This window comes from Carassius carassius, chromosome 43 (assembly GCF_963082965.1).
Source record: "Carassius carassius chromosome 43, fCarCar2.1, whole genome shotgun sequence".
NCBI lineage: Eukaryota > Metazoa > Chordata > Actinopteri > Cypriniformes > Cyprinidae > Carassius > Carassius carassius.
Window position 1 is genome coordinate 17,238,792 of NC_081797.1, and position 21,641 is coordinate 17,260,432.

The 21,641-nt window shown below is 35.9% G+C and overlaps 2 protein-coding genes across 4 annotated transcripts in view; both read left to right on the forward strand.

Annotated features, from left to right (window-relative positions):
* The first annotated feature begins 12 nt into the window (after positions 1-12).
* LOC132124699 (programmed cell death protein 2-like) lies at positions 13-7,910 on the forward strand. Its single transcript, XM_059535843.1, has 6 exons — positions 13-267; positions 5,563-5,726; positions 5,843-6,226; positions 6,322-6,435; positions 7,385-7,542; positions 7,738-7,910. Exons 1-6 carry the CDS (start codon positions 163-165, stop codon positions 7,869-7,871), a joined length of 1,059 nt encoding a protein of 352 aa, XP_059391826.1. The 5' UTR covers positions 13-162; the 3' UTR covers positions 7,872-7,910.
* A 964-nt stretch (positions 7,911-8,874) lies between these two features.
* LOC132125246 (protein BANP) overlaps positions 8,875-21,641 on the forward strand; it is a 62,301-nt gene continuing 49,534 nt past the window's right edge. For 2 of the 3 annotated variants that reach the window (XM_059536552.1, XM_059536554.1), the window contains exons 1-8: positions 8,875-9,011; positions 10,840-10,929; positions 11,007-11,089; positions 11,175-11,374; positions 13,242-13,343; positions 13,477-13,646; positions 19,849-20,088; positions 21,446-21,607. In XM_059536552.1, coding sequence (XP_059392535.1) covers positions 10,857-10,929; positions 11,007-11,089; positions 11,175-11,374; positions 13,242-13,343; positions 13,477-13,646; positions 19,849-20,088; positions 21,446-21,607 — 1,030 coding nt within the window. In that variant the 5' untranslated portion in view covers positions 8,875-9,011; positions 10,840-10,856. Of the gene's footprint in view, positions 9,012-10,586; positions 10,930-11,006; positions 11,090-11,174; positions 11,375-13,241; positions 13,344-13,476; positions 13,647-19,848; positions 20,089-21,445; positions 21,608-21,641 lie in introns of those variants that run through there. The other variant, XM_059536553.1, reaches the window with a different exon arrangement.

The following is a 21,641-nucleotide window of genomic DNA, read 5'->3' on the forward strand; positions in this document are numbered from 1 at the left end:
CTATATTTATATTTAAATGACAGAAATTAATATTTATTTAGTTCATTTATCAGAATGAAATGTCTGATTTTAAGATCAGTACGATTCAGTAACGAGTGTCAACAGCTTCATTCTCCACGTGTTCAGAGAAGCACATGGCCTGGAGGTTTCCGCTTATGAATCATGGCAACATCACTGCACGAGACAGTCCTCATAGGAATATGTGATGGAGTTATTGACCAGAAGAAAACCACATGTTACTGCACGAACAAAACTGGAGATCGGCCGGTAAAGCGAACACAATCTGAACATATAACGTTAACGTTACACAGGGTCTGTGTCATGCTAACTGAACCAAGCTAGCTTGTTGACAGCTTACTTACTTGATTATACTGTAATGTTTTTTGACAAGTACGCAAAATTAAATCAGATTTGTGTACTTGCGTAAGTGAACAGCAAAGATTAGATTTCTAAAAATGTTTAAAAGTACGTTCGGCTGTCGCTAGCCAGTTGGCTAACTTGTGGGCTAAACATACTAGCTCGCACGTGTAAGATTAATCAGCTATTACAAACTACTTTAACGTTTTTATGATGTATTGTACAATGATGTTTGAAAATGTATCACTTTTGTAACAAAAAAAAACTATAGCTATAGTTATAGCACTTTAATGGGCCAGAATAGAGCTGATGAGAATCTGTTGTGCATCCTACAGAAATCCTTCGCGTGAAATGCCAGATGTCCAGTCTGATTTCCATGTCCTTCCATTCCTCAAATATACTTTTTTGAGGTAAGTACCCCCACAGCAGTCTCTGTCGACATACAGCAGTTCAGGTGGAGGTACTGCAGCATCCTGGTACCTTTTAATGATGCCACCAACCATGGGCGCCAATCCAAAGCCTTCACTTGCTGTAAGAACCGTCATGATGACCTGACCATGTTCATTTCCAACATTTGTGACCCAGATGGCTGTTCCAGCATTGTGACCCGCAAGCTTGCGTGCAACCTTCTTGGTGGAATCCATTTTAAGCACTCGTCCAAACCATGAGGTTATACTTGCTTTGATCTCATCCAGTCTTTGAAGGACATCCTGACATACTTGCCAACCTTGAGACCTCAGAATTAGGGAGATATTGAAAAGGACCGGGGGGGTTGTGTGTCGTCATATATATCACATACACAAACGATGTGTCGCCATATATAATATCACATACACAAAAGCAAAGAAAAATGTAATTCATTTATTTGACAAATTCAATTCCTTAAGGCCTCTCCTCAGGAGGTTAGACCCTAATTTGTTAGCTACTGTAAATGAAGAGATATGAAATAGCTAGATCTTATCAATAAACATTTATTAATTCATAGCCTAATGCAACAATTACATAAGTAAACTCTCAAAACATTATAATTATGACATTTCATTTTTAAATTTTCATGTAACAGTCTAAAGCTAAATAAATAGCTGTTCTTGCCTTTCATTTCAGACGTCTGCTTCTAGGGGCCGTTCACATATCGCATCTTTTTCGCGCTCAAGGTCGTTATTTCAACCGTAGGTGCGCGGCCGCGGTGAGCACGCTCATAATGGAAGCAACGTGGTGCGCTACTTTTTCCAGGCGGGTTTTTCCTTCTCATCTCCAGAAATATATCTAGTAGTAAAGCTAATGCGAGCCGAGGTGAGGCTAGAAATCAATTAATCCTTTGCTGATACTTCTTCGTCGTCATCATGGAGAGCGCAGTTTGGTTGCATAGCAACAACAGACGCCATGGGAGCGTAAGAGTTTGGTCTAAAACGGCGCCCAGTGACGGATGGTGTAGCAATATTGTTGTCCGGGTGGAAATCGGGAGAAATGTCGGTCCGGGAGATTTTCGGGAGGGGCTTTGAAATTCGGGAGTCTCCCGGAAAATTAGGGAGGGTTGGCATGTATGCATCCTGAGCATACACCTGCATCAGCCACCGATGCTTGGGTACAGGGGGCATTGCAGGTGGTTTTTCAAAAGACATGGGCATCACAAGACCTGCAGTGACCGCTCTGCGAAAGCTCTGGCATTCTGTCAGATACTGCACGACCTTCGACATCCAGTTCTCAGAATGCTGCTCCTCTAGCTACTTCTGCACTTGACTGCTGCTGTTTCCCAGGCCTCTCTGACGTTGAAGACGGACCACTGCCATGTCACATGCCAGTTTTGAGGTAAGAATGCAGGGAAATTGAAGCCTATGACTAATGTCAAGCTGTGATACGATGTCAAAACTCCAGCTGATCACCTTCCTTTTGCATTTCCTGCATGACAGATGCTCAGACGCCGTGAAGTAAGATGTTTTAACATCAACTACCTGTCTGATTTTCTGATGCAGTCCTGCCGATGTGAGTTCCTCCTTTACATAGTCTGGATGTGGACAGGTTAACTTGACTCTCCATAGCTTTCTTGGCATCCAGAGAAAGAAGTGATGGCCAAAGTAGCGCTCTGTCCCTGGTACTCCTGCAACTGCAAAAGAGGGCTGTGGGGGGTACCACCAGATTCTGTCCACTCTGGTGAAGTCCATTTCTGGCTGGTTGTGGGGTGAATACTTAAACAAAACCTTTGATATCCAGAGCTGATCAGCAGGTGGCAATGTGTGAGTCCAGCCCACAGGAAGGCAAATTTGTTTTCCTTTACAAAATGAACAGAAAAAACATGTCATACATAACCTTACAAAATAAACCAAAAAAATACTTTTAGATGTTCAGGGACTTACTGGACACCTGAGATTCCAGCAAGTCTGTCTGAGCAACAAGTTCATGGTCATCCTGCAGGCACTGGCACAGTAGGCTGCGGTGTCTTTGCAAATCTTCCAGTCAAAGCTGGAGAATACAGATACAAGAAATTACACAAACTACACAAATCTTGCTGCACTTTACTCAGTACTAATATTCACTGTAGGCACTGTGTCATATATATAAAAAAAACTTTCGAATGAACAGAAAAACGTTCTTTTAAGTTGTGAAAGTATTTCACAATATTACTGTTTTACTATGTTTTAAATAAAATAAAGGCTGCCTTGCTGCAAAAAAAAAAAAACCAGACAAATTTTACATTACTTTTAATTTTACTTTACTATACTGATAATAACTGTCTATAAGAACAGTCAGATCAAGAAAAATGCATTAATATTTATAAAGACTGCTTACCAGGTTTGGCTACTGGTGGTGTTACCATTTTTTTGACTGCTTTGTCAATGCTCTGTGGATGTCGTGTTTTGCCAATCAGAAGCGAACGAACAGAGGAGACTGAAGGTAAGGACTGTGGGCTACTGAGAGACTTCTGCTGGGACATAATGCTGGGAGCTTGGGCAACCCATGTTTTCATTTTTGATACGAATGGCCTCACGACCCTCTGGGAAAAGTCCTATGTACTCTGCAAAGGCTGCTTTATTAGCATGGTGATTTTTGGAGTCTTTAATATCAGCTGATTCCCTTCTCATACTTGCCACCAAATATCCAGCATAACCGAGGGCATTTTTCAGCAACCCACTTAAATGTCTGGCCTTTGAACACACCAAACTGCATTTCATGTAGCCCCAGAACATATTTTTTATTGCTCGGGTCTTCACCCTGGCGCAATACAGCTTGTCTAGCAGCCTCCAACACCTTATCTGGGGAAAGAGCCCGAGACCAAGGTTTTTTCTTATTTTCCTCCTTCTTAAGAGCGACCAAGGAGTCGCACATGTTCAGACCTCCTTCTGGTTTCTTCCTAAATGCAGGCTCCATTTTATATATATATATATATATATATATATATATATATATATATATATATATATAAAATAAACATCAAAATATGCTTAATGTATTGCTTAGTGTTTTTGTATATTTTGAACACTCCAGTCTTGATGTTTAGTGTTTATCTTGAAAAATCTTATTTTTTCATCGATATTTTTTTTTACATCGTGACTCTTATAAAAGTATTAAAGACCTATGTGTACAATTCACTGAGGATATAGTGTCAACACATGATATATGTTTTCAGGTCTTTAAGTCATTTATAAGCTTGTTCTTAACTTTCCTGATAAGCAATATAATTAATACCCGAGAAGAAGGCATGGAGTGTAATGGGTAACTATATATATATATATATATATATATATATATATATATATATATATATATATATATATATATATATATATATATATATATATATATATAATAAGATTAACGCATACACTGTAACACACGAATACCAGTATACTTTTTTTTTTTTTAATAATAAACAGCGGGCACATGACACACAGAACCAAACACATGATCAAAAGAATCGCGAGGAAATCAAGTAAAAGACATACAATAAGAAAAAACGTAAAGACCTTTTAATAAAGAAACATGACATAAATTTATATACACTTACATCGGTTTCGACAGCGTTGACAAATGTTTCGAACTGTAGATCGAGAACTGTACATTTGCAGAAAAAAAACTTAGACAAAAAATATTTACAGTGACCAGTAACGTTAACAAACTTTCTGTAATAACTTAGCCACAAAATGACAGACGATTGGTCAAAATCGCTGCCTGAGCCTTCATCTGATTAGTCAACAAAGCAGCGCGGGCCTTAATTACAGTCTTTCTTTTGATTGGCCAAAGACGTATGAGAGGCATTCCTCTCATTGGTCAATTCTCGGTAGAATTCCTGAAGCGCTACAAACGGTGATTGGCTCATTTGCGGATGTCACTACCAGAAATAAGCTCGTCTGACAAGTTGCTATGACTGGCCTAACGCGTCTGACTACGGATCAGAAGAGTCTAGGTTCGACTCCTGGCTGGCTCGGTTCTTTTGAACTCTGAGTTAGTTTGATGTATTTCATTATTCAGTTTAATAATTAGCTGGCGAGTCAATTTTTTTTTCTTCTCAAACTTGCATGAGGACAAGAAGGAAATACATAATATAAATATATCGATTTATAAACAAATATCAGTTAATTAAAAAGTTATAGTTATGCATTTCTTAATACATTTTATTGTAATATATAACATCGAATTGCAACAATACAAAGAATTCTGTGATATTTCAATTTTGTGAATATAATACGTCTAAAGTAATCAATAGTTTTTAGAATATTTTTCTGATTTATTGACAGAATGTGCATTTAATAAAATTTATGTGCACAGCATCTAAAATAAATTATATAAAATAATTTGTCAAGGGAAGATGTTTAAATCTGGAAGGCTTTACATATTATACTAAACTATATCATATTAGCTAAACAGACCATAATTAACATTCGTATTCAATATATACATAACATAAAATCATATTTACATTTAATTAAAACAAAATATGTATTTAATTTACCTGATTATATTACACAATATGACAATATTACAGATTATATTTTATATATATATATATATATATATGTATATATATATATATATATATACACATATGTGTGTAATTTGTTGTTATTACACACTATGTATTTTTTTATTTTGCATTATGAACCATGTTGTAGCATTTTAAGTATGAGAAATGCATTACAAATACAAGTGTATTATTATTATTTATTTGAATGTATTTTATTAGAATTGACAGGTTTATCTTCGTTACAGGACCTTCTCCCCGTGGTCTCTCTCCAGCACCCCACATGTGCTCTGTGTCAGAGAAGCCTGTCCCAGGTGGTGCAGATCTACTGCCCTCTCGCGGCGTCTCAGTACCACAGAACCATCCACGTGTTCGCCTGCACCAGTCCACAGTGCAGTGGCAAATCGGAGAGGTACAGCCTGTCATTTAAGATGAATGCATTATTCATATATCAGTTGTGTTCCTCTTCCATAACTATTCCTTAAAAGCCTTTAATTTTCGGACCATGTCGCCTGTGTACACACCTAGCTGGACTGTCCTGCGCTCTCAGTGCTTGGAGGATGACATCAAATCAAGACAAAACAACAAAACCACAGCATGTGCAGACTCTGTGATGTCCAGAACAGACTGGTGTGATGAAGCTAATGACTGGGGAATGGACGAAAGCATCATACAAATGCCAAATGACAGCACAGGCGAAGGAAATGATGTCAGCAGCAGGCTTCAAGACCTCTGCATTGATGGAGATCATCAGAGTGGCCGCCAGCCCACCGATATGCCCGTTTTCCAGGCGTTCTACATAAGTGTTATGGAGGAAACAGACTTGGATGGGTTTCGTGACATAGATCATGAAGACGAACTGCTTAGAGAGTATGAGGAGAGGGAGGGAGTGAAGGTCAGGGAGATTCAGAGGTGAAGATGGTTTCCACAGTGAATCTATGAAGAATGCATGGATGGATGTATGTGTAGATGTCTATTAGACATCTAAGTTTCTATACTTTTTTCAGTTGTGAAAGAGGGGAAGCTCGGGAGGAATACGAGAAGGCCACGGCCAAACATGGAGATGAAGTGTTCAGCAGTTTCATGAAGAAAATCTCTCTTTGTCCTGAACAAGTGTTACGGTGATTGCATTTGCAACAACTATTTAAAAATCCAATCGGGAGAGCTTTGTGTTTATTTGCGTATGTTTGCATGCATGCTAGTGCAGTGTTATTATTGGTAACTAAAACTAAAACCATAAACAATTCTCATTATTTGAAATAAAAGAAGCATTAGCTGAAATAAAATATTCATATAATTTTTTTTTATTATTATATTCCAGCTAGTTGCCAGATCAACATTTAAAAAAAATAATAATGGAAAATGTGGAAATGACAAAACCACACAGTAAACAAAATGTGCAAAAATGTAACTAATAATTTAAAATCAAAACAATATATAAAAATGTCATTTAAAATAATAACAAAAACACAATAGTATATTAGTGATATTAAAATACTACTAATAGGATACTGCTACAGCAAGGAACATAACACATGCCGAGTTGTCTGATTTGCCAACAAAATACTCCTTTAAAGGAGTTGGTTAAAAAGATTCACAAAAAATCATTTATGAGTCAGCTTTATGAATCAAACTACCTCTGTTAAGTAATCACCGACACGGTTCACAGACACCTTTAATGAACCGTCAGTAATTTATCATTTATGTTTGATTCTTAATGAATCAGGAACCATTACTGTAAAAATCATGAATGAGCAAAAAAAAAAAAACTTTGGGAGCATCATAAATTTTTTCTGGATTATTAAAAGGGGGCACTTACACAGAACATGACGCATGGTCTAGAGATGCCGTCTTTTAAAAGTTCGGTGTCAGGCGCAAGTGCAGCTGTCAAACACGAGGTGCGAGGTGGTGATTTCATATGAATTTGCATGATATAATGTGTGATTTTTCCAACAAAAGTAAACTGGAAAGTCCATCCCGAAACATAGCTATCATAAACCGTTTGTTGTATTATTCACCCAATCATTAGATTATTTGCTGATGTTTTGATCTAATGTGTTCCCTCTCCAGATACAGTTGGGCTGGATCCCCTCTGTTAATAGCAGAGCCTCGTCCCAGTGTTAGTCAGATGGTGCCGGTCTGTGCTCACTGCAGCAGCCCGAGAGTCTTCGAGTTTCAGCTCATGCCAGCTTTGGTCAGTTTGCTCGGGAGAGTAAAAACAGATTCAGGTAAACACAGATGTTCTCAAATTTACATCATACCAGTAATTTATTTATCACAAATTAATGTTATGCATAAAAATGTGGGAAGTATTGGAACTCAATGCAATACTTCATCTCCATTTACTGATTTATTATGGCAAGCAGGTGTGCTGTACATTATCTCTTACTCACTATATTTGTTTTAATGTTTTGTTTTTTCAGATGTTTGGCTGGAGTTCGGGACAGTTCTTGTGTTCACTTGCAGAAACAGCTGTTGGAAATCTGGATCAACGGCTCCAGTGGAAGAGTTTCTGATTGTCCAGCCCGACCCTGACCAAAAGCTCTTCAAATCATAGAGTTTGTCAACAATAAAGATCATAAAGATTTAATCTAAAGGAGTATGAAGATTCAAATTGGCTGAAAATGTACTCACCCTCATCCAGGATTTAGATGAGTTTGTTTCTTCATCTGAGAAATATAGCATTGCATCACTTGTTTACCGATGGATCCTCTGCAGTGAATGGGTGCCGTCAGAATGAGAGTCCAAACCTCTGATAAAAACATCACAATAATTCACACCACTCCAGTCCATCAGTTAATGTTCTGTGAAGCAAAAAACTGCATGTTTGTAAGAAACATCTTGGATGCTCTGAGGTTACATCTCAAGTAAATTTTAAGTTTTGAGTGAACTTTTCCTTTAAGTTTGCAGGGATCTGAGAAAATGTAATTCAGAAATTATTTGGTCAGTAATCTAATTTGAAATATTCTGTACTGAATGATTTACATATTCATGCACAAAGGCAAGTGATATTTAAGAGTAGATTAGATGGATAAATGTGCTTTGAATGAAAGGAAAAAACTAGAGCAAGAGTTTGAGATTAACCCAGTTATTCCTATATTTTGATTAAGAGTGTCAGTGGGAAATATCAGTTTACATTTCTGATGTGATCTGATGATCATCAGTCAGTCTGTAATAACATGAAGAACCAGAACAAACGGAGACAGACTCAATCCTTTAGAACTGTAGAAATGTCTCCAAGACACTTCAAGAAACCTGGAAAGCCACAGTACTGTGATAAGTTTAAGACACTTGTGTAAAAATGCCGTAGAATGAGGACGCTGTTGAAAATAATGCCATAAATAGATTTGATTAATTAAATTAAATCGACATTTGGTGACCTTTGCGTTTTAAGCAGCTTTTGCACTCGGCACTTGTAGATAATGTAATACGGTTTTGTCGCTTTCTCTCAGAATATTTACATAATTTTCGAACAGATACTTGTGCACAAAAAAAGCTAAAAGAGAGAGGTAATAAACTTGGCTCTCGTTGGTTCCTCGTCGAGCATCTGCGCGGGACTGAGCTGTTATGAGGCGCTCTGTGTGTGCGCATGCGCAGTGAGAGCAGCGAGCGCCGCTCAATGCTCAGGCTTTCTCTCGCGAGGAAGGACGCCATTATCGGATCCTCACAAACAACACGAGAACTCATCATTCACACGGTAATATAAACCCTTCTGACACGCGACGCCTCCCGCTCTCTGCGCGCGGCGGAAACATGGCGCTCCGCAGTGAAGAAATGCATGTTATCCTGCCGTTTTCGTCTCAACTGTGTCTTGCGTGTCATGAAGGGCACAAACGAGGCCTGTTGCAGGTCCCTGCTGCTCTTTTGAGCCGTTGGTTTGAGCTAACAGGCTACACGAGCAGGCTAGCTGCAGTTTGCTAACGACTGAGGCATTGGGTTTATTATTATTAAACTCTTAACAAGATTAATAGCGATTAAAGAGTGTTTAGTGTTTACTGAAACCGGGGAGCGTCGGTGTTATTGGTTTGTCCAAACATTTAGTGTTTAATAAGAGTTGAGCGGGATTAGATCTAGTAATTTAACGTTAGTTTTAATCTCCCTCCGCTGCAGCACATTCACATCCACTGTTAGAAACATGAAACTTACTTCTTTTAAAAGTTTCCACGCTGTGGATGGATGTTATGGCATGTGCTATGATAATAATACCGAGATTGGTTTCATACCTTGCTGAACTTTGTAAATATCACTTAAGATTGTAATTTATTTAAGATTACAAGGGTGCTTTTTATAATCAGTTATGAAAAGTTAGATATGTGTAGTATAAATATACATGTACAGAGTCTTTACTAAACTATCTAAAAATACCTCAGAGTAATTACAATTAAGCATGTAAAACAAATACCTTTAAAAGAAATTGTACCTGTTCCCAGCCCTTACCTGCTTACAGGACTTTATTTATTTTCAAAAACATAAAAAAAGAGAAAAATACCAGGTGCTAATTATTATAATAATTGTTATAACAATTTTGAGTTATTCCAATAATATATATATATATATATATATATATATATATATATATATATATATATATATATATATTTATATAAATATATATATATATATATTTATATAAATATATATATATATATTTATATAAATATATATATATATATATTTATATAAATATATATATATATATATTTATATAAATATATATATATATATATTTATATAAATATATATATATATATATTTATATAAATATATATATATATTTATATAAATATATATATATATATTTATATAAATATATATATATATATTTATATAAATATATATATATATTTATATATATATATATATATATAGTTTCTCTTAAAAAAGGCAATTAATTTTATTAGTGAAAGGGATGGTGTTGTATTAATGGACAGATCGAGTGTAGGGTCACCTTGAGTACCTCATCCTCCCTTCAGGAGCTCTCAGCTGCTGGTTTTGTTTGTTTTGGTTAAATTTTTTGGCAAGGACAATGATTCCTGCATATAAAAAAATCACACATGTACCTTGTGGTGTCTTATAATAAATTAAAAACACTTTCCATGCAAATGAAGGAAAATTGTTAATCCTTTCCAAAATAATGGGGGAAAAAAAGCAAATCATTCATATAACATTGATATCAGGTTAATTTAATAATTGAGATATGAATTTAATAAGATATATATATATATATATATATATCTTTTTGATTTTCTGATTCCATTTAAATTTTAGGTAAAGTTTTAGAAAAAAAAAATCTGTTCTTGTCCTTTTTATTTAGACAGATAAATGTTGATATGGTTTTTATTCATTTTTATTTCAGCTTTAGTTTTAATGATTTAAAAAAAAAAAGAATGAAACGTTGCTTTGTCAGTTTCAGTTAATTAGTTTGGAGTTATGGGAATGTTATCTTTTAACGGTTTTAGTTATAGCTGTAATAACCCTGATTGAAGCGACACAAGCATTTATTCATCATCCGTGACATCGTTCAGAGACGCAGGCTTGAAGGATGTCCGAGCAGGATTTGGTGGAGATAGTCCAGATCGCCGTGGCAGATTTGAATCATGAAGGACACCAAACAGGTGAGTCCTCCTCTGAATCAGTCAGAAGCTGCAGGGAGTGTTGGTGGTTCTCTACAGTGTTGTTTTAATTTAACTAGATGTCCTGGAGAACAATGAAGACGCTGATCAACCGGGCAGGAAACGAGCAAGGCTGGACATTAGCCAAGAAACCTCTATTAAGGTTATCAGAGACGATCAGAATATAGCTGTCTCGTATCAGCGTGGACGTTGGCTGTAATCGTGTTTTATTGGGGTTTCTCTCTCAGGCGATGCTGGTGTCCATCAGTCAGGTTATCTGCCAGCGGCTGGACAGCATGGAGGCCAAGCTGCAGGTGCTCGAGGACACCTGTCGGGGGTTAGTGGAGAAGCTGGACACAGTGATGGGGAAGAACCAGTCCACGATCCAGGTCCCGATGGTGTCAGGATCCCCGTTCGGAGCCACTCAGACCTGCGACAAAGTACGCTGGTAAGGGGAAAGTTTTATTTATTTATTTTTCTTTTGTTGAAGATGCTTCATCATTAAATCGAACCTGATCACTCAGAGATTAATTTTACACCCTGATGAATTCACTTGATGGTAAATTGTCTTTGAAAAAGTGGGAAATCTTGTGCGGTCGGTCTTTATTTGGGAATATTTGAAGATATGCATGACTGCTAACCTTCATATTGACTTGTCAACTAAAATCACCTTCCCATGAGCCACCAACACAGTTTAAAACAAGAGCAGTGTGCTTCTCATCTGATGCAGGACCTAGACTGTAAAGAATAGTTATTGTGTTGAAATAAAATGAGATATATATATATATATATATATATATATATATATATATATATATATATATATATATATATATATATATACAGTACAGACCAAAAGTTTGGACACACCTTCTCATTCAAAGAGTTTTCTTTATTTTCATGACTATGAAAATTGTAGATTCACACTGAAGGCATCAAAACTATGAATTAACACATGTGGAATTATATATGGAATTATATACATAACAAAAAAGTGTGAAACAACTGAAAATATGTCATATTGTAGGTTCTTCAAAGTAGCCACCTTTTGCTTTGATTACTGCTTTGCACATTCTTGGCATTCTCTTGATGAGCTTCAAGAGGTAGTCACCTGAAATGGTCTTCCAACAGTCTTGAAGGAGTTCCCCGAGAGATGCTTAGCACTCGTTGGCCCTTTTGCCTTCTGTCTGCGGTCCAGCTCACCCCTAAACCATCTCGATTGGGTTCAGGTCCGGTGACTGTGGAGGCCAGGTCATCTGGCGCAGCACCCCATCACTCTCCTTCTTGGTCAAATAGCCCTTGATGCCTTCAGTGTGACTCTACAATTTTCATAGTCATGAAAATAAAGAAAACTCTTTGAATGAGAAGGTGTGTCCAAACTTTTGGTCTGTACTGTATATATATATATATATATATGTGTGTGTGTGTGGCGCATTTATTAATTTTAAGACCTGAAATATTTTTGATAAACAATTTTAGTAAATATTTTTTTAATATTCATTATTTATGTATGATTAAAAAAAAAATTCTATATATATATATATATATATATATATATATATCTTTGTTATCTTGTGGTGGTTTAAAATATATAATATTACACTTCTTGGAAATGTAATGATTCTTTTAAAATGTTTGAAAAATAATCATGGCAAATTACAAAAAGCTTTATATAATGGTGAATTGTACTATGAATTTATGCCACAATTATGTAATATGTGCCTTTAATCTCAACAACAAAAGTTATGGGGAGTTTTTTCTACTCCATATCAAAGTTAATAATTAATTTTATTTTTCTGTCCTAACTTTACACTGTTATACGGTGCATTTTATTATGTAATTGTATTATTAATTATTAGATGTTTAGTCTGATACTGATGATTTCTTTCTTGTTATGCTGGACACTCAAACGCTGGCTGGTATTAAAATGTAACACTAATTTTTCTGAATAAAGTAAAAAAATAAAAATAAAATCATCTTAAATTCTGTAAATGAATCCAGGAACTGTAAAAATCATTATTTTGAGATGTGCATTTAACAGTGTTACTATATTATTAGTAGTAGTATTTTTATTATGTTTTTGTAAGCTTGACTTTGAGAGTTGAATGAAGGTAAAAGTAATCTAAATGTAAAAACAGAGGAAATTACGTATCTGCATAATTAAATGTTTAATGAATATTAAAGCTATGGTATCGGTTTATATTGAGCATCCCTGTTTATTATTAGGACAGGCTTTTTTGTATTGCGAGCCATCGTTTGAGAGCCAGCAGTGATATTGACAGTGTGAGACAGTAACAGTGAGTGTTTGCTGTCAGTGTTGTTCCTCATACAAACGTTATCGTGAGTGGAGACCGGCCGAAGACGCGGGAGGAAACTTCTCCGCGCGCCTCAGACTCTTTAGAGAACCTGCTCAGCAAGTGAGTGCCACAGACTGTGCTTTTCTGCATAAAAGAAATAAAATATAGTCCCCTGTGTTTGCAAGAGGTATTTAAAAATGTACAGAAGACAGCTCTCCATAACATCTCTCTGTGTGTTATGTTTTCACTGCAGTACTGTTGGGCGAGGAAGACAGAAGACGATCGTGCTGAAGGTTCCCGTCCATGAAGAGGTTCAGGAGGATCAGGAAAGCGGCTCTGAAACCAGTGATTCGGTGTCTAACAGCGGCCAGCCTTTATCTCAGAATACCAACAACGTCACGCTCATTACTCTCAACTCAGAGGGTAAGATTCACAGGAGGATTATGCTGTGTCTTAAAATTTCCCAGACGATAATTTTAGTCACACATGCATTTATTTGTGCACAAGAATCCCTTAAATCGTTAATACAGCAAGCTTTGATCGGACATAAAGGACATTTTTTAATGTATTTTATTGCTTTAAGATATTTATGTATGATAATTTGATATTTACAAATGTATGACTTTACAGAAAGAAAAAAAAATGTTGGTAGATTGATTACATTGGTCAAAAGAAAGCAAATGTCAAATTTGCTGGCACTCCCACGGCTTTGTTTTACAAACAGCATTAAAAAAAATTCTGTGTAATCCCAAATTCATTAAAAACAAAGTATAATGTTATAAATGAATGTAAAAAAAGGCATTATAAAAATAAATATTTTATAACAAAGTAATGAAACGGAAAGTATAACGTTATATACCGTATTTTCCGGACTATAAGTCACACTTTTTTTCATAGTTTGGCTGGTCCTGCGACTTATAGTCTGGTGCGACTTATCAAAATTAATTTGACATGAACCAAGAGAAATGAACCAAGAGAAAACATTACCGTCTCCAGCCGCGAGAGGGCGCTCTGTGCTGATCAGTGCTCCTGTAGTCTACACTGAAGACATAGAGCGCCCTCTCGCGGCTGTAGATGGTAATGTTTTCTCTTGCTTCTAAATAAATCCGACTTATAGTCCAGTGCGACCTGTATATGTTTTTTTCCTCGTCATGACGTATTTTTGGACTGATGCGACTTATGCTCAGGTGCGACTTATAGTCCGAAAAATATGGTAATATGATTTTTTTTACAAAAAAAAGCTAGTTAAAATAATACAAAGTATAACATTATTGATGTACAATATATTTTTTAAACATAATAAATATAATAATATTTATTTATACAATAATAATAATAATAATACTAAGGTAGTGACACACAAGTTATAAATGTAGTTTTTAGAAATTAAAATACAAAAAAATAACATTTACAAAATTCACATTTCATAACAAAACAATAAAACAAAGAATAATATTATAAATGTACATGTTGCTTTTTAAACTAAATTACAAAAGCTGACAGTTTTATTATTTTAATAAAGGTTGAAACCTATCATTACAATCTGTAAAACTAAGCTTAATCATTGAGGTCCGCACCAAAGTCCCTTTCAAGGAAGGTCTGGTCACTCGGCCGCCATATTTGCAATGCAGCTCAAACAAGACCAAGTCCTGTCTGCATGAACGGGGGGATCCTGAAATCTCAAAAACTACTAGCTGAACTCTCAATTAAATCACATATTTCAAATCAGTAACAAAATCTGAAATTATCTGCCCCATGGATGTGGTATCTTATGCTCAAATAGTGATTTAAAAGCTTATTTCTCAGGCTAGACCAGCCAATGTGCATGCACAGTCATAATGCACTTATGTCTACACAAGTGCATCGGCTGGTCCAGCCTTGGAAGCAGTGACACAGTGACTTTACCAATCAGTGATTGGCTCTTTCATTTGGAAGGCGGGACTATCCTGCCATATTGTGCTTTGTAGCTTCTCCCAGTTATTAGTATAGGAGTGAACCATCTTTCTATTTCTATAGTCTATAGTCCATATATTCCTGAAGGTGTCATCTGGGACGGGACATGGTCCGTATAGAGAGAATCTGATTGGACGAAAATCATTGTGCCGCAGAAGAACCCATCAAGTTTGTCTTCCAGTCTGTTTTCCAGAAGAGAAAGCCAGTAAATTTTAACATCTACTAAAAGCTAATTTTGTCAATGTTTAGAAGTAGACTAGCATATAAATTTCCCCAAAGCTTAGAAGAACTAAAAGCAACAAAAAAAGGATCTTTAAAGGATATGATATTTATAAGCCGATGGGAAACCATTTGTTTTGAGTTTAGCGCAAACATGGCCTCACAAGAAGAGCGACAAATTTGAAAAAAATATTGAAAAGGTTTGAAGACATGGAAATCTTTGAAATGCATCTGCACAAATAAGATAATAGCATTTTATGGCTCGCATGTGTTTTGTCTCTGTGGTCGGGTAACATTTAAGGATAGACATGTAGCGGGAAAACCTTGAACTCTTATAAGTGTGAACAGAAAACAATAGGCTCCGGTTAGTGAAATCAAAGTGTGCTCCACTATTGTTGATTAATAATATAAACAGGCTTTGACTCTCCACTATCACTTCAAACAGAGCTTGTTACACCAGCGGCCCATGTGTGTTGTGTAAACGTCTGGCCGTACGTGATTCAGGGAAGTATCTTTGGTCTGGAGGAGGTCTGGGATTAAAGGGTTGGTTTTGATTGCTTAACTTCTGCTTTTGTTTTTCTTATTATTTGACTGGGGTGTTTTAGAGCGGCGTCTGGGTTAGCTTGGTTAGTTCAAAGACGTTCCTCCACAAATATTCACACGTTCACAGCTGTTCGTGATAATATTTAGTCAACGAATGGTACACTTGGTTCCTTAAAGGCTTTGCTTTTGTTTGTTTGTGTTATTTTCACCTTGCTTTAACTTCGTCATATTGTTTAATGCAGAGGAGTGGGGTAAAATGTGTCATTCCTTTAATCTACCAAACTGTGCAGCATTTTTGTCATGTAAACGTCTATTTAAAGAGTGACTGTTTTATACATCTGCTAATTGAGAGATTCACTCTTTTTGTATGAGTTTTTTTAAATTTTAAAAAAAAATCTTATTGTTTCGCTACATACAAATATTCTACAGTTTGAAAGTGCACAAATATTATATAAAGAAATGTGTATTTTATAAAATATATTATGAAAAAAAATCTTGCTATATTGAATTATTCTGAATTTTACATATTTTAATTACATATAAATGTGTTAATTATTCATCAATTTATCAGTTTTAAAATCATGATTATTTATTTTTGTATTATTATATTATATCATATTATATTGGCAATATTTGCTACATTAAAATGTTCTCAATGTGAACATTTTCTGTCTGGATTAAAAATATTAAACATATATATTTCTTTTATTTTATTTTGCTAGAAATGTGCAATTCCTCAAATATTATATAATATAAATTATATATGATGTGCTATAAAATGTATTATTATATCGCAAAAGACTCAAATGTAAACGGTCCACATATTCCTCAGCTTACCTTTTGACCTGACACATTTTACTCCCTAACATTATTTTAACACGCCCGCTTTGACAAGACACAGAAACCCACGTCCATGGTAAACCGTAATAAACCCCGTCAAGCCATAGCCCCAGCAATGCCTGGCATGTACCACACAGACAAATATTTAACAGAAATGCCTATCTAAATCATTTCTGAGACAAATTATGCCAAAGTCACAATATTTGTCTTGAGAGCCCTGTGATGAGAACACATTCCTGGATATGTAATATTTCCAGTCTTTGTTATGTGTAGAAGAAATGTGGTGGTCTAACTGTTGAACTTCAATCATCATTTTCAGTCATGCCAGCATTTTTGGCTAAATCAAGAAAGCCTCTCTGGTCTAAACTAGTAATGCTCTTGTGAAGTGTTTGTTCGGTGACAAATAATGTCCAGCAGGGGACACTCTTGCCTTTGCTCTGAGCTGAGAGTTTAGGTCTGTAACATCAGCAGACATTGAGGGAATTGCTCTCGCCCCTCCACAGATATTTGGGGTTACTAGTAGTCTCATATTGAAGACAATAGCTGATGCTTCACTTATGTCACACTGACTGTCACGTATTTTGATGTTTCATTATATCTTACGCAGTGATTTGATCTCTAGATCAGGGGTTTACAATTTTTTTTGATGCCAGATATCATACATGTTGCTCTTATGCAAAGGTGCACCTTCCTAAAATATTAATGCATTTTGATAAAATTTTAAGAAATTCATACTGGGTGAGAAAAATGTTAAGAGTGAGTAATATTATAAGGACAATATGTTCAAAAAGTAAAAATAATTGGCATTTATCTTCTCATTGCAAAAAGCAAACTAAATTATTAAGAAATAACCCTAAAAATATTTGTTATTTTAGTATAATTTATGTTCTATTATAGTGGGTTGTGAACCTACACTGGTCTCACGGTTCGGTTACGATTATAATGCCGTCGATTCGGTTCAATTCGATGTCACGATGCATCACAATTTTACTTCAAAATATCAAATGATCTTTAGTTAACCAGAGGACCCTGGGCTTTTATTAACCCCCAGATGTCGCTGTTTTCGAGGCAATCGAAGCTTTGAATCTTTTCCCGAAACAATCAGAGGAAAGCCTCAGTGCTTCATGAGGCTTTCTTTTGCCCATAGCTACCCCCTGAATACTTCAGTGTGTGTGACATGATTTACACACAGCGTGTGTCTTCTCCAGGTCGTGCTCGGGTTGTTCAAGCTGAACGCGCCTAGTGAATTCTTCAGCGACAAAGCACATATACGACAAATGACGTCATAAAAGCGTCAGTAAGTTAAAATCGGTTATGATCTGTTGCTGAACAGATGCCGGATCTTCCTCGTCTGCATCACGATGCATCGACACCCCTATATTATAGTATTCATTTTAGTATTTTTAAGTGGCTTTTTATGTTTTATATCTAATTTTTTATAATTTTAGTTTAAGTTTTAGAGATTTAGTCGTTTTAGTACTTCAACGTAACATTTTTGAGTTTTTTTTTGCAAAAGTGTCTCTCTTGAGATATATATTAGGGATGGTAATTTCACGCGTTAATTAGATTAATTAATTATGGAGAAAAATAACGCTTTAAAATTAACGCATTTAACGCACTTGCCCCGCCCCAGACCTAGGTGGATCATCTGCTATTTCATACAGTCGACTGATGATTAATATGAGGCAGGGCAACAACTTACTGTGTGATGGAGCCTAGAGAATATCCTTACAATTCAAGATAATGGTCAAAACGCCTGTTTGAAATTGTGTCTCATATTTACATCACATAGTTAAGAAATATCGCATGAGAAGTAGGTTAAGTGCAATATCACACGAGTGCAAATGTGATGCTCATCTTGTACAACAGTTGGCTGGGTTGTTTTAGAGCGGTGTCTGGGTTAGCTTGGTTAGTTCAAAGACGTTCCTCCACAAATATTCACTCGTTCACAGCTGTTAATATTTTTAAATATAAATTAATATTGTGTTATTTCAGACACAATGTTGACTGTTTTGCTCAATTTTGCCAACCAAAATATAAAGACAATTCAGAACTGTTCATCTCCGAGCAGCCCACAGGGGCATTTAATTTTGAACAAATTTGGTGAACCATTTGGCACATTGAACCATTGGCCATAGTCACGTTGGCTTTGAAGTGGTGCTGCACAGACCAATCGTTGTTTGACATCAAAGTACCATGAGAGCGATTCAAAAGCACGAGGAGTCATCTGCTCTCTAAGCTCTTGCGGTTCTTTGATGTCACACACCGATAGGTCTGATGGTGATGATCCGCTTCAAGTCGAACAAGCCTAATGATTATTTCAACCATTCATAAAGAACCATTTACTTCACTCTTGAATGAATCAGCCATTTGAACGAATCAAACGAATGAATAAATGACTCGATGACTCATTCATTAAGACATTTACCACCACCTGCTGGTAGTTTTAGTTTATTATTTAGAGTATCATTTCATTAAAGAAATAAATATTTTCATAGTACTAATAATAAAATTGAGAAAATTAATTAAGTTATAGTTCACCCAACCAAAAATGACAATTCTGTCATCATTTACTCACATGGTCCAAAAGAGTATGCCTGTTTGATGCTTTGCACAACAATGACTTTTAAATTATCTTTCCAGAGTAATTTTGCCAAATTTGATGTGCGATTAATTAGATTAATCACTACATCATGTAATTAATTAGATAAAAAAAAATTTAATCGCTTACCAGCCCTAAAAAAAAAAAAAAAAAAAAAAAAAAAAAAAAACAGTACAGACCAAAAGTTTGGAAACATTACTATTTTTAATGTTTTTGAAAGAAGTTTCTTCTGCTCATCAAGACTGCATTTATTTTATCAAAAATACAGAAAAAACAGTAATATTGTGAAATATTATTACAACTTTAGTTGTAGTGTTATTTATATTAAATATCCTCCCATTCTGTCAGAGAGCTTCATAGTTGTATAACTCTTATAAATAACAGTAGTTAGTCACTTGTCAACTTAGGAAAACTACATTTGAAAAAATATTTCCGTAATTGCAGTGTATTTTTCTCTTTCTTCTATAGAGGACTATCCTGCAGGAACATGGCTGGGTGATGAGAACAACCCTGAGATGCGCGTTCGCTGTCCGGTGTCTCCAGCAGACATGCTGCATGTCAGCACCAACTGTCGCACTGCAGAGAAAATGGCCCTGACGCTGCTGGACTACCTGTTCCACCGCGAGGTGCAGGCCGTCTCCAACCTCTCCGGACAGGGGAAGCATGGCAAGAAACAGCTGGACCCACTCATGATCTACGGCATCCGATGTAAGTCTGAACAATACCTCCATAGCAATACCAGCAGAATTAGGATTTACAGTATGTGAATCTCAGTTCTGATTCCTCAAAATGATTCTGATTCCTGGATGATTCAGTTAATGATTCTTTGTTTTTATATGAGCAGCCAGTTAGTAACTACATTCATTTAAGTGCCTTACATACTGTGTGTAAGTTGTTATATATATGTGCTTGATTCTGTTTACTCAAGATTTGAACTTTATGATTTTGATTCACTACTAGTTTTTAAGAGTAATTTGTTTGTGAATCAAACTATACTGATTGCTGTTGTCAGTGCTGTAAGGTTTTGATTCCTGGCTAATATGATTTGTGTAGGAATCAGACTACACTGTTTGTGAGTCAATTTGAGAATAAGATTAAACTGATTGCATGCTATGGATTTGATTCAATAAAGAGAAGTTCATAAAAGCCAATTGTTTGGGAATCTGATTACACATGGTTTTGATTCCCTAAAAGAATCAGCTTATGAGAATTATTTTAGCAGGAACTGAACCACACTTGTCAATGCTAAAAATTGTAAATTCAATAATAGAACGGACTCAAAAGAGTCATTAATTCAGGAATCAGACTGTATTGATTGTGCTGTGTGGTTTCTGTTCAATATAAAGAGCTGTCTATAGGAGTCATTAATTTAAGACTTGGATTACATTGATTGTGCATTAAGTTTTTGTTTCACTACTGGCTTGACTACTTGACATTTGTTCCAGAATCAGCCTGCACTGGTTTTGCAGTATGTTTTAAATACAATGAAAAGTATCAAACATAATTCAGTTCTGTTTTTTTATTTTTTATTACCAATTCTGTAGCCTATTTCGTCCCAGTTCTCTCTGTGGCAAATCTTTGATTGTTCAGTTTAGTTGTTATACGAGTCTAATTAATCTCAATTCTGTCCTGTCTAATTCAAATCATTCAAGTAGCTCTGCTGCAGTTCTGCTTCATCCAGCATCAGACTTATTTTCCCCACATGAGCTAATTAGAAGCGCTTCTAACCGCTCCTCTCATTCACAACAACTCGCGTCATACCAATATGTAGGTCAATTCGTGCAACCAGCCAGAAGTAAAAGCGAGGAATGAGCTAGTGAGGGTAATTATGAATACAAGGGATGTTACATGCAGTTTTGCACGGACAGAATCCACTTGACAGTGGCTAACGTGATTGAACTCGACTCCATGATCTGTACCAGAGCCATGTTTATTTCAGCTACAAAGTGCAACAAGTTTATTTGCTTGCAGCTTAATGTATTACTAAATATTACATCAGTGTATCCTCCCTTATTTCCTGACTGATTTTATTATGCTTGCAATGTCTCTGTTCATGTGTAACCAGGTCACCTGTTCCACAAGTTCGCAATTACCGAATCCGACTGGTATCGCATCAAGCAGAGCATCGACTCCAAGTGTCGCACAGCTTGGCGCCGGAAGCAGCGAGGACAGAGTTTGGCGGTTAAGAGTTTCTCACGACGAACCCCCGCCTCGCAAAGCAGCTCAGGTAAGAACCCTTGCATCCTTTCCCACCAATTGTG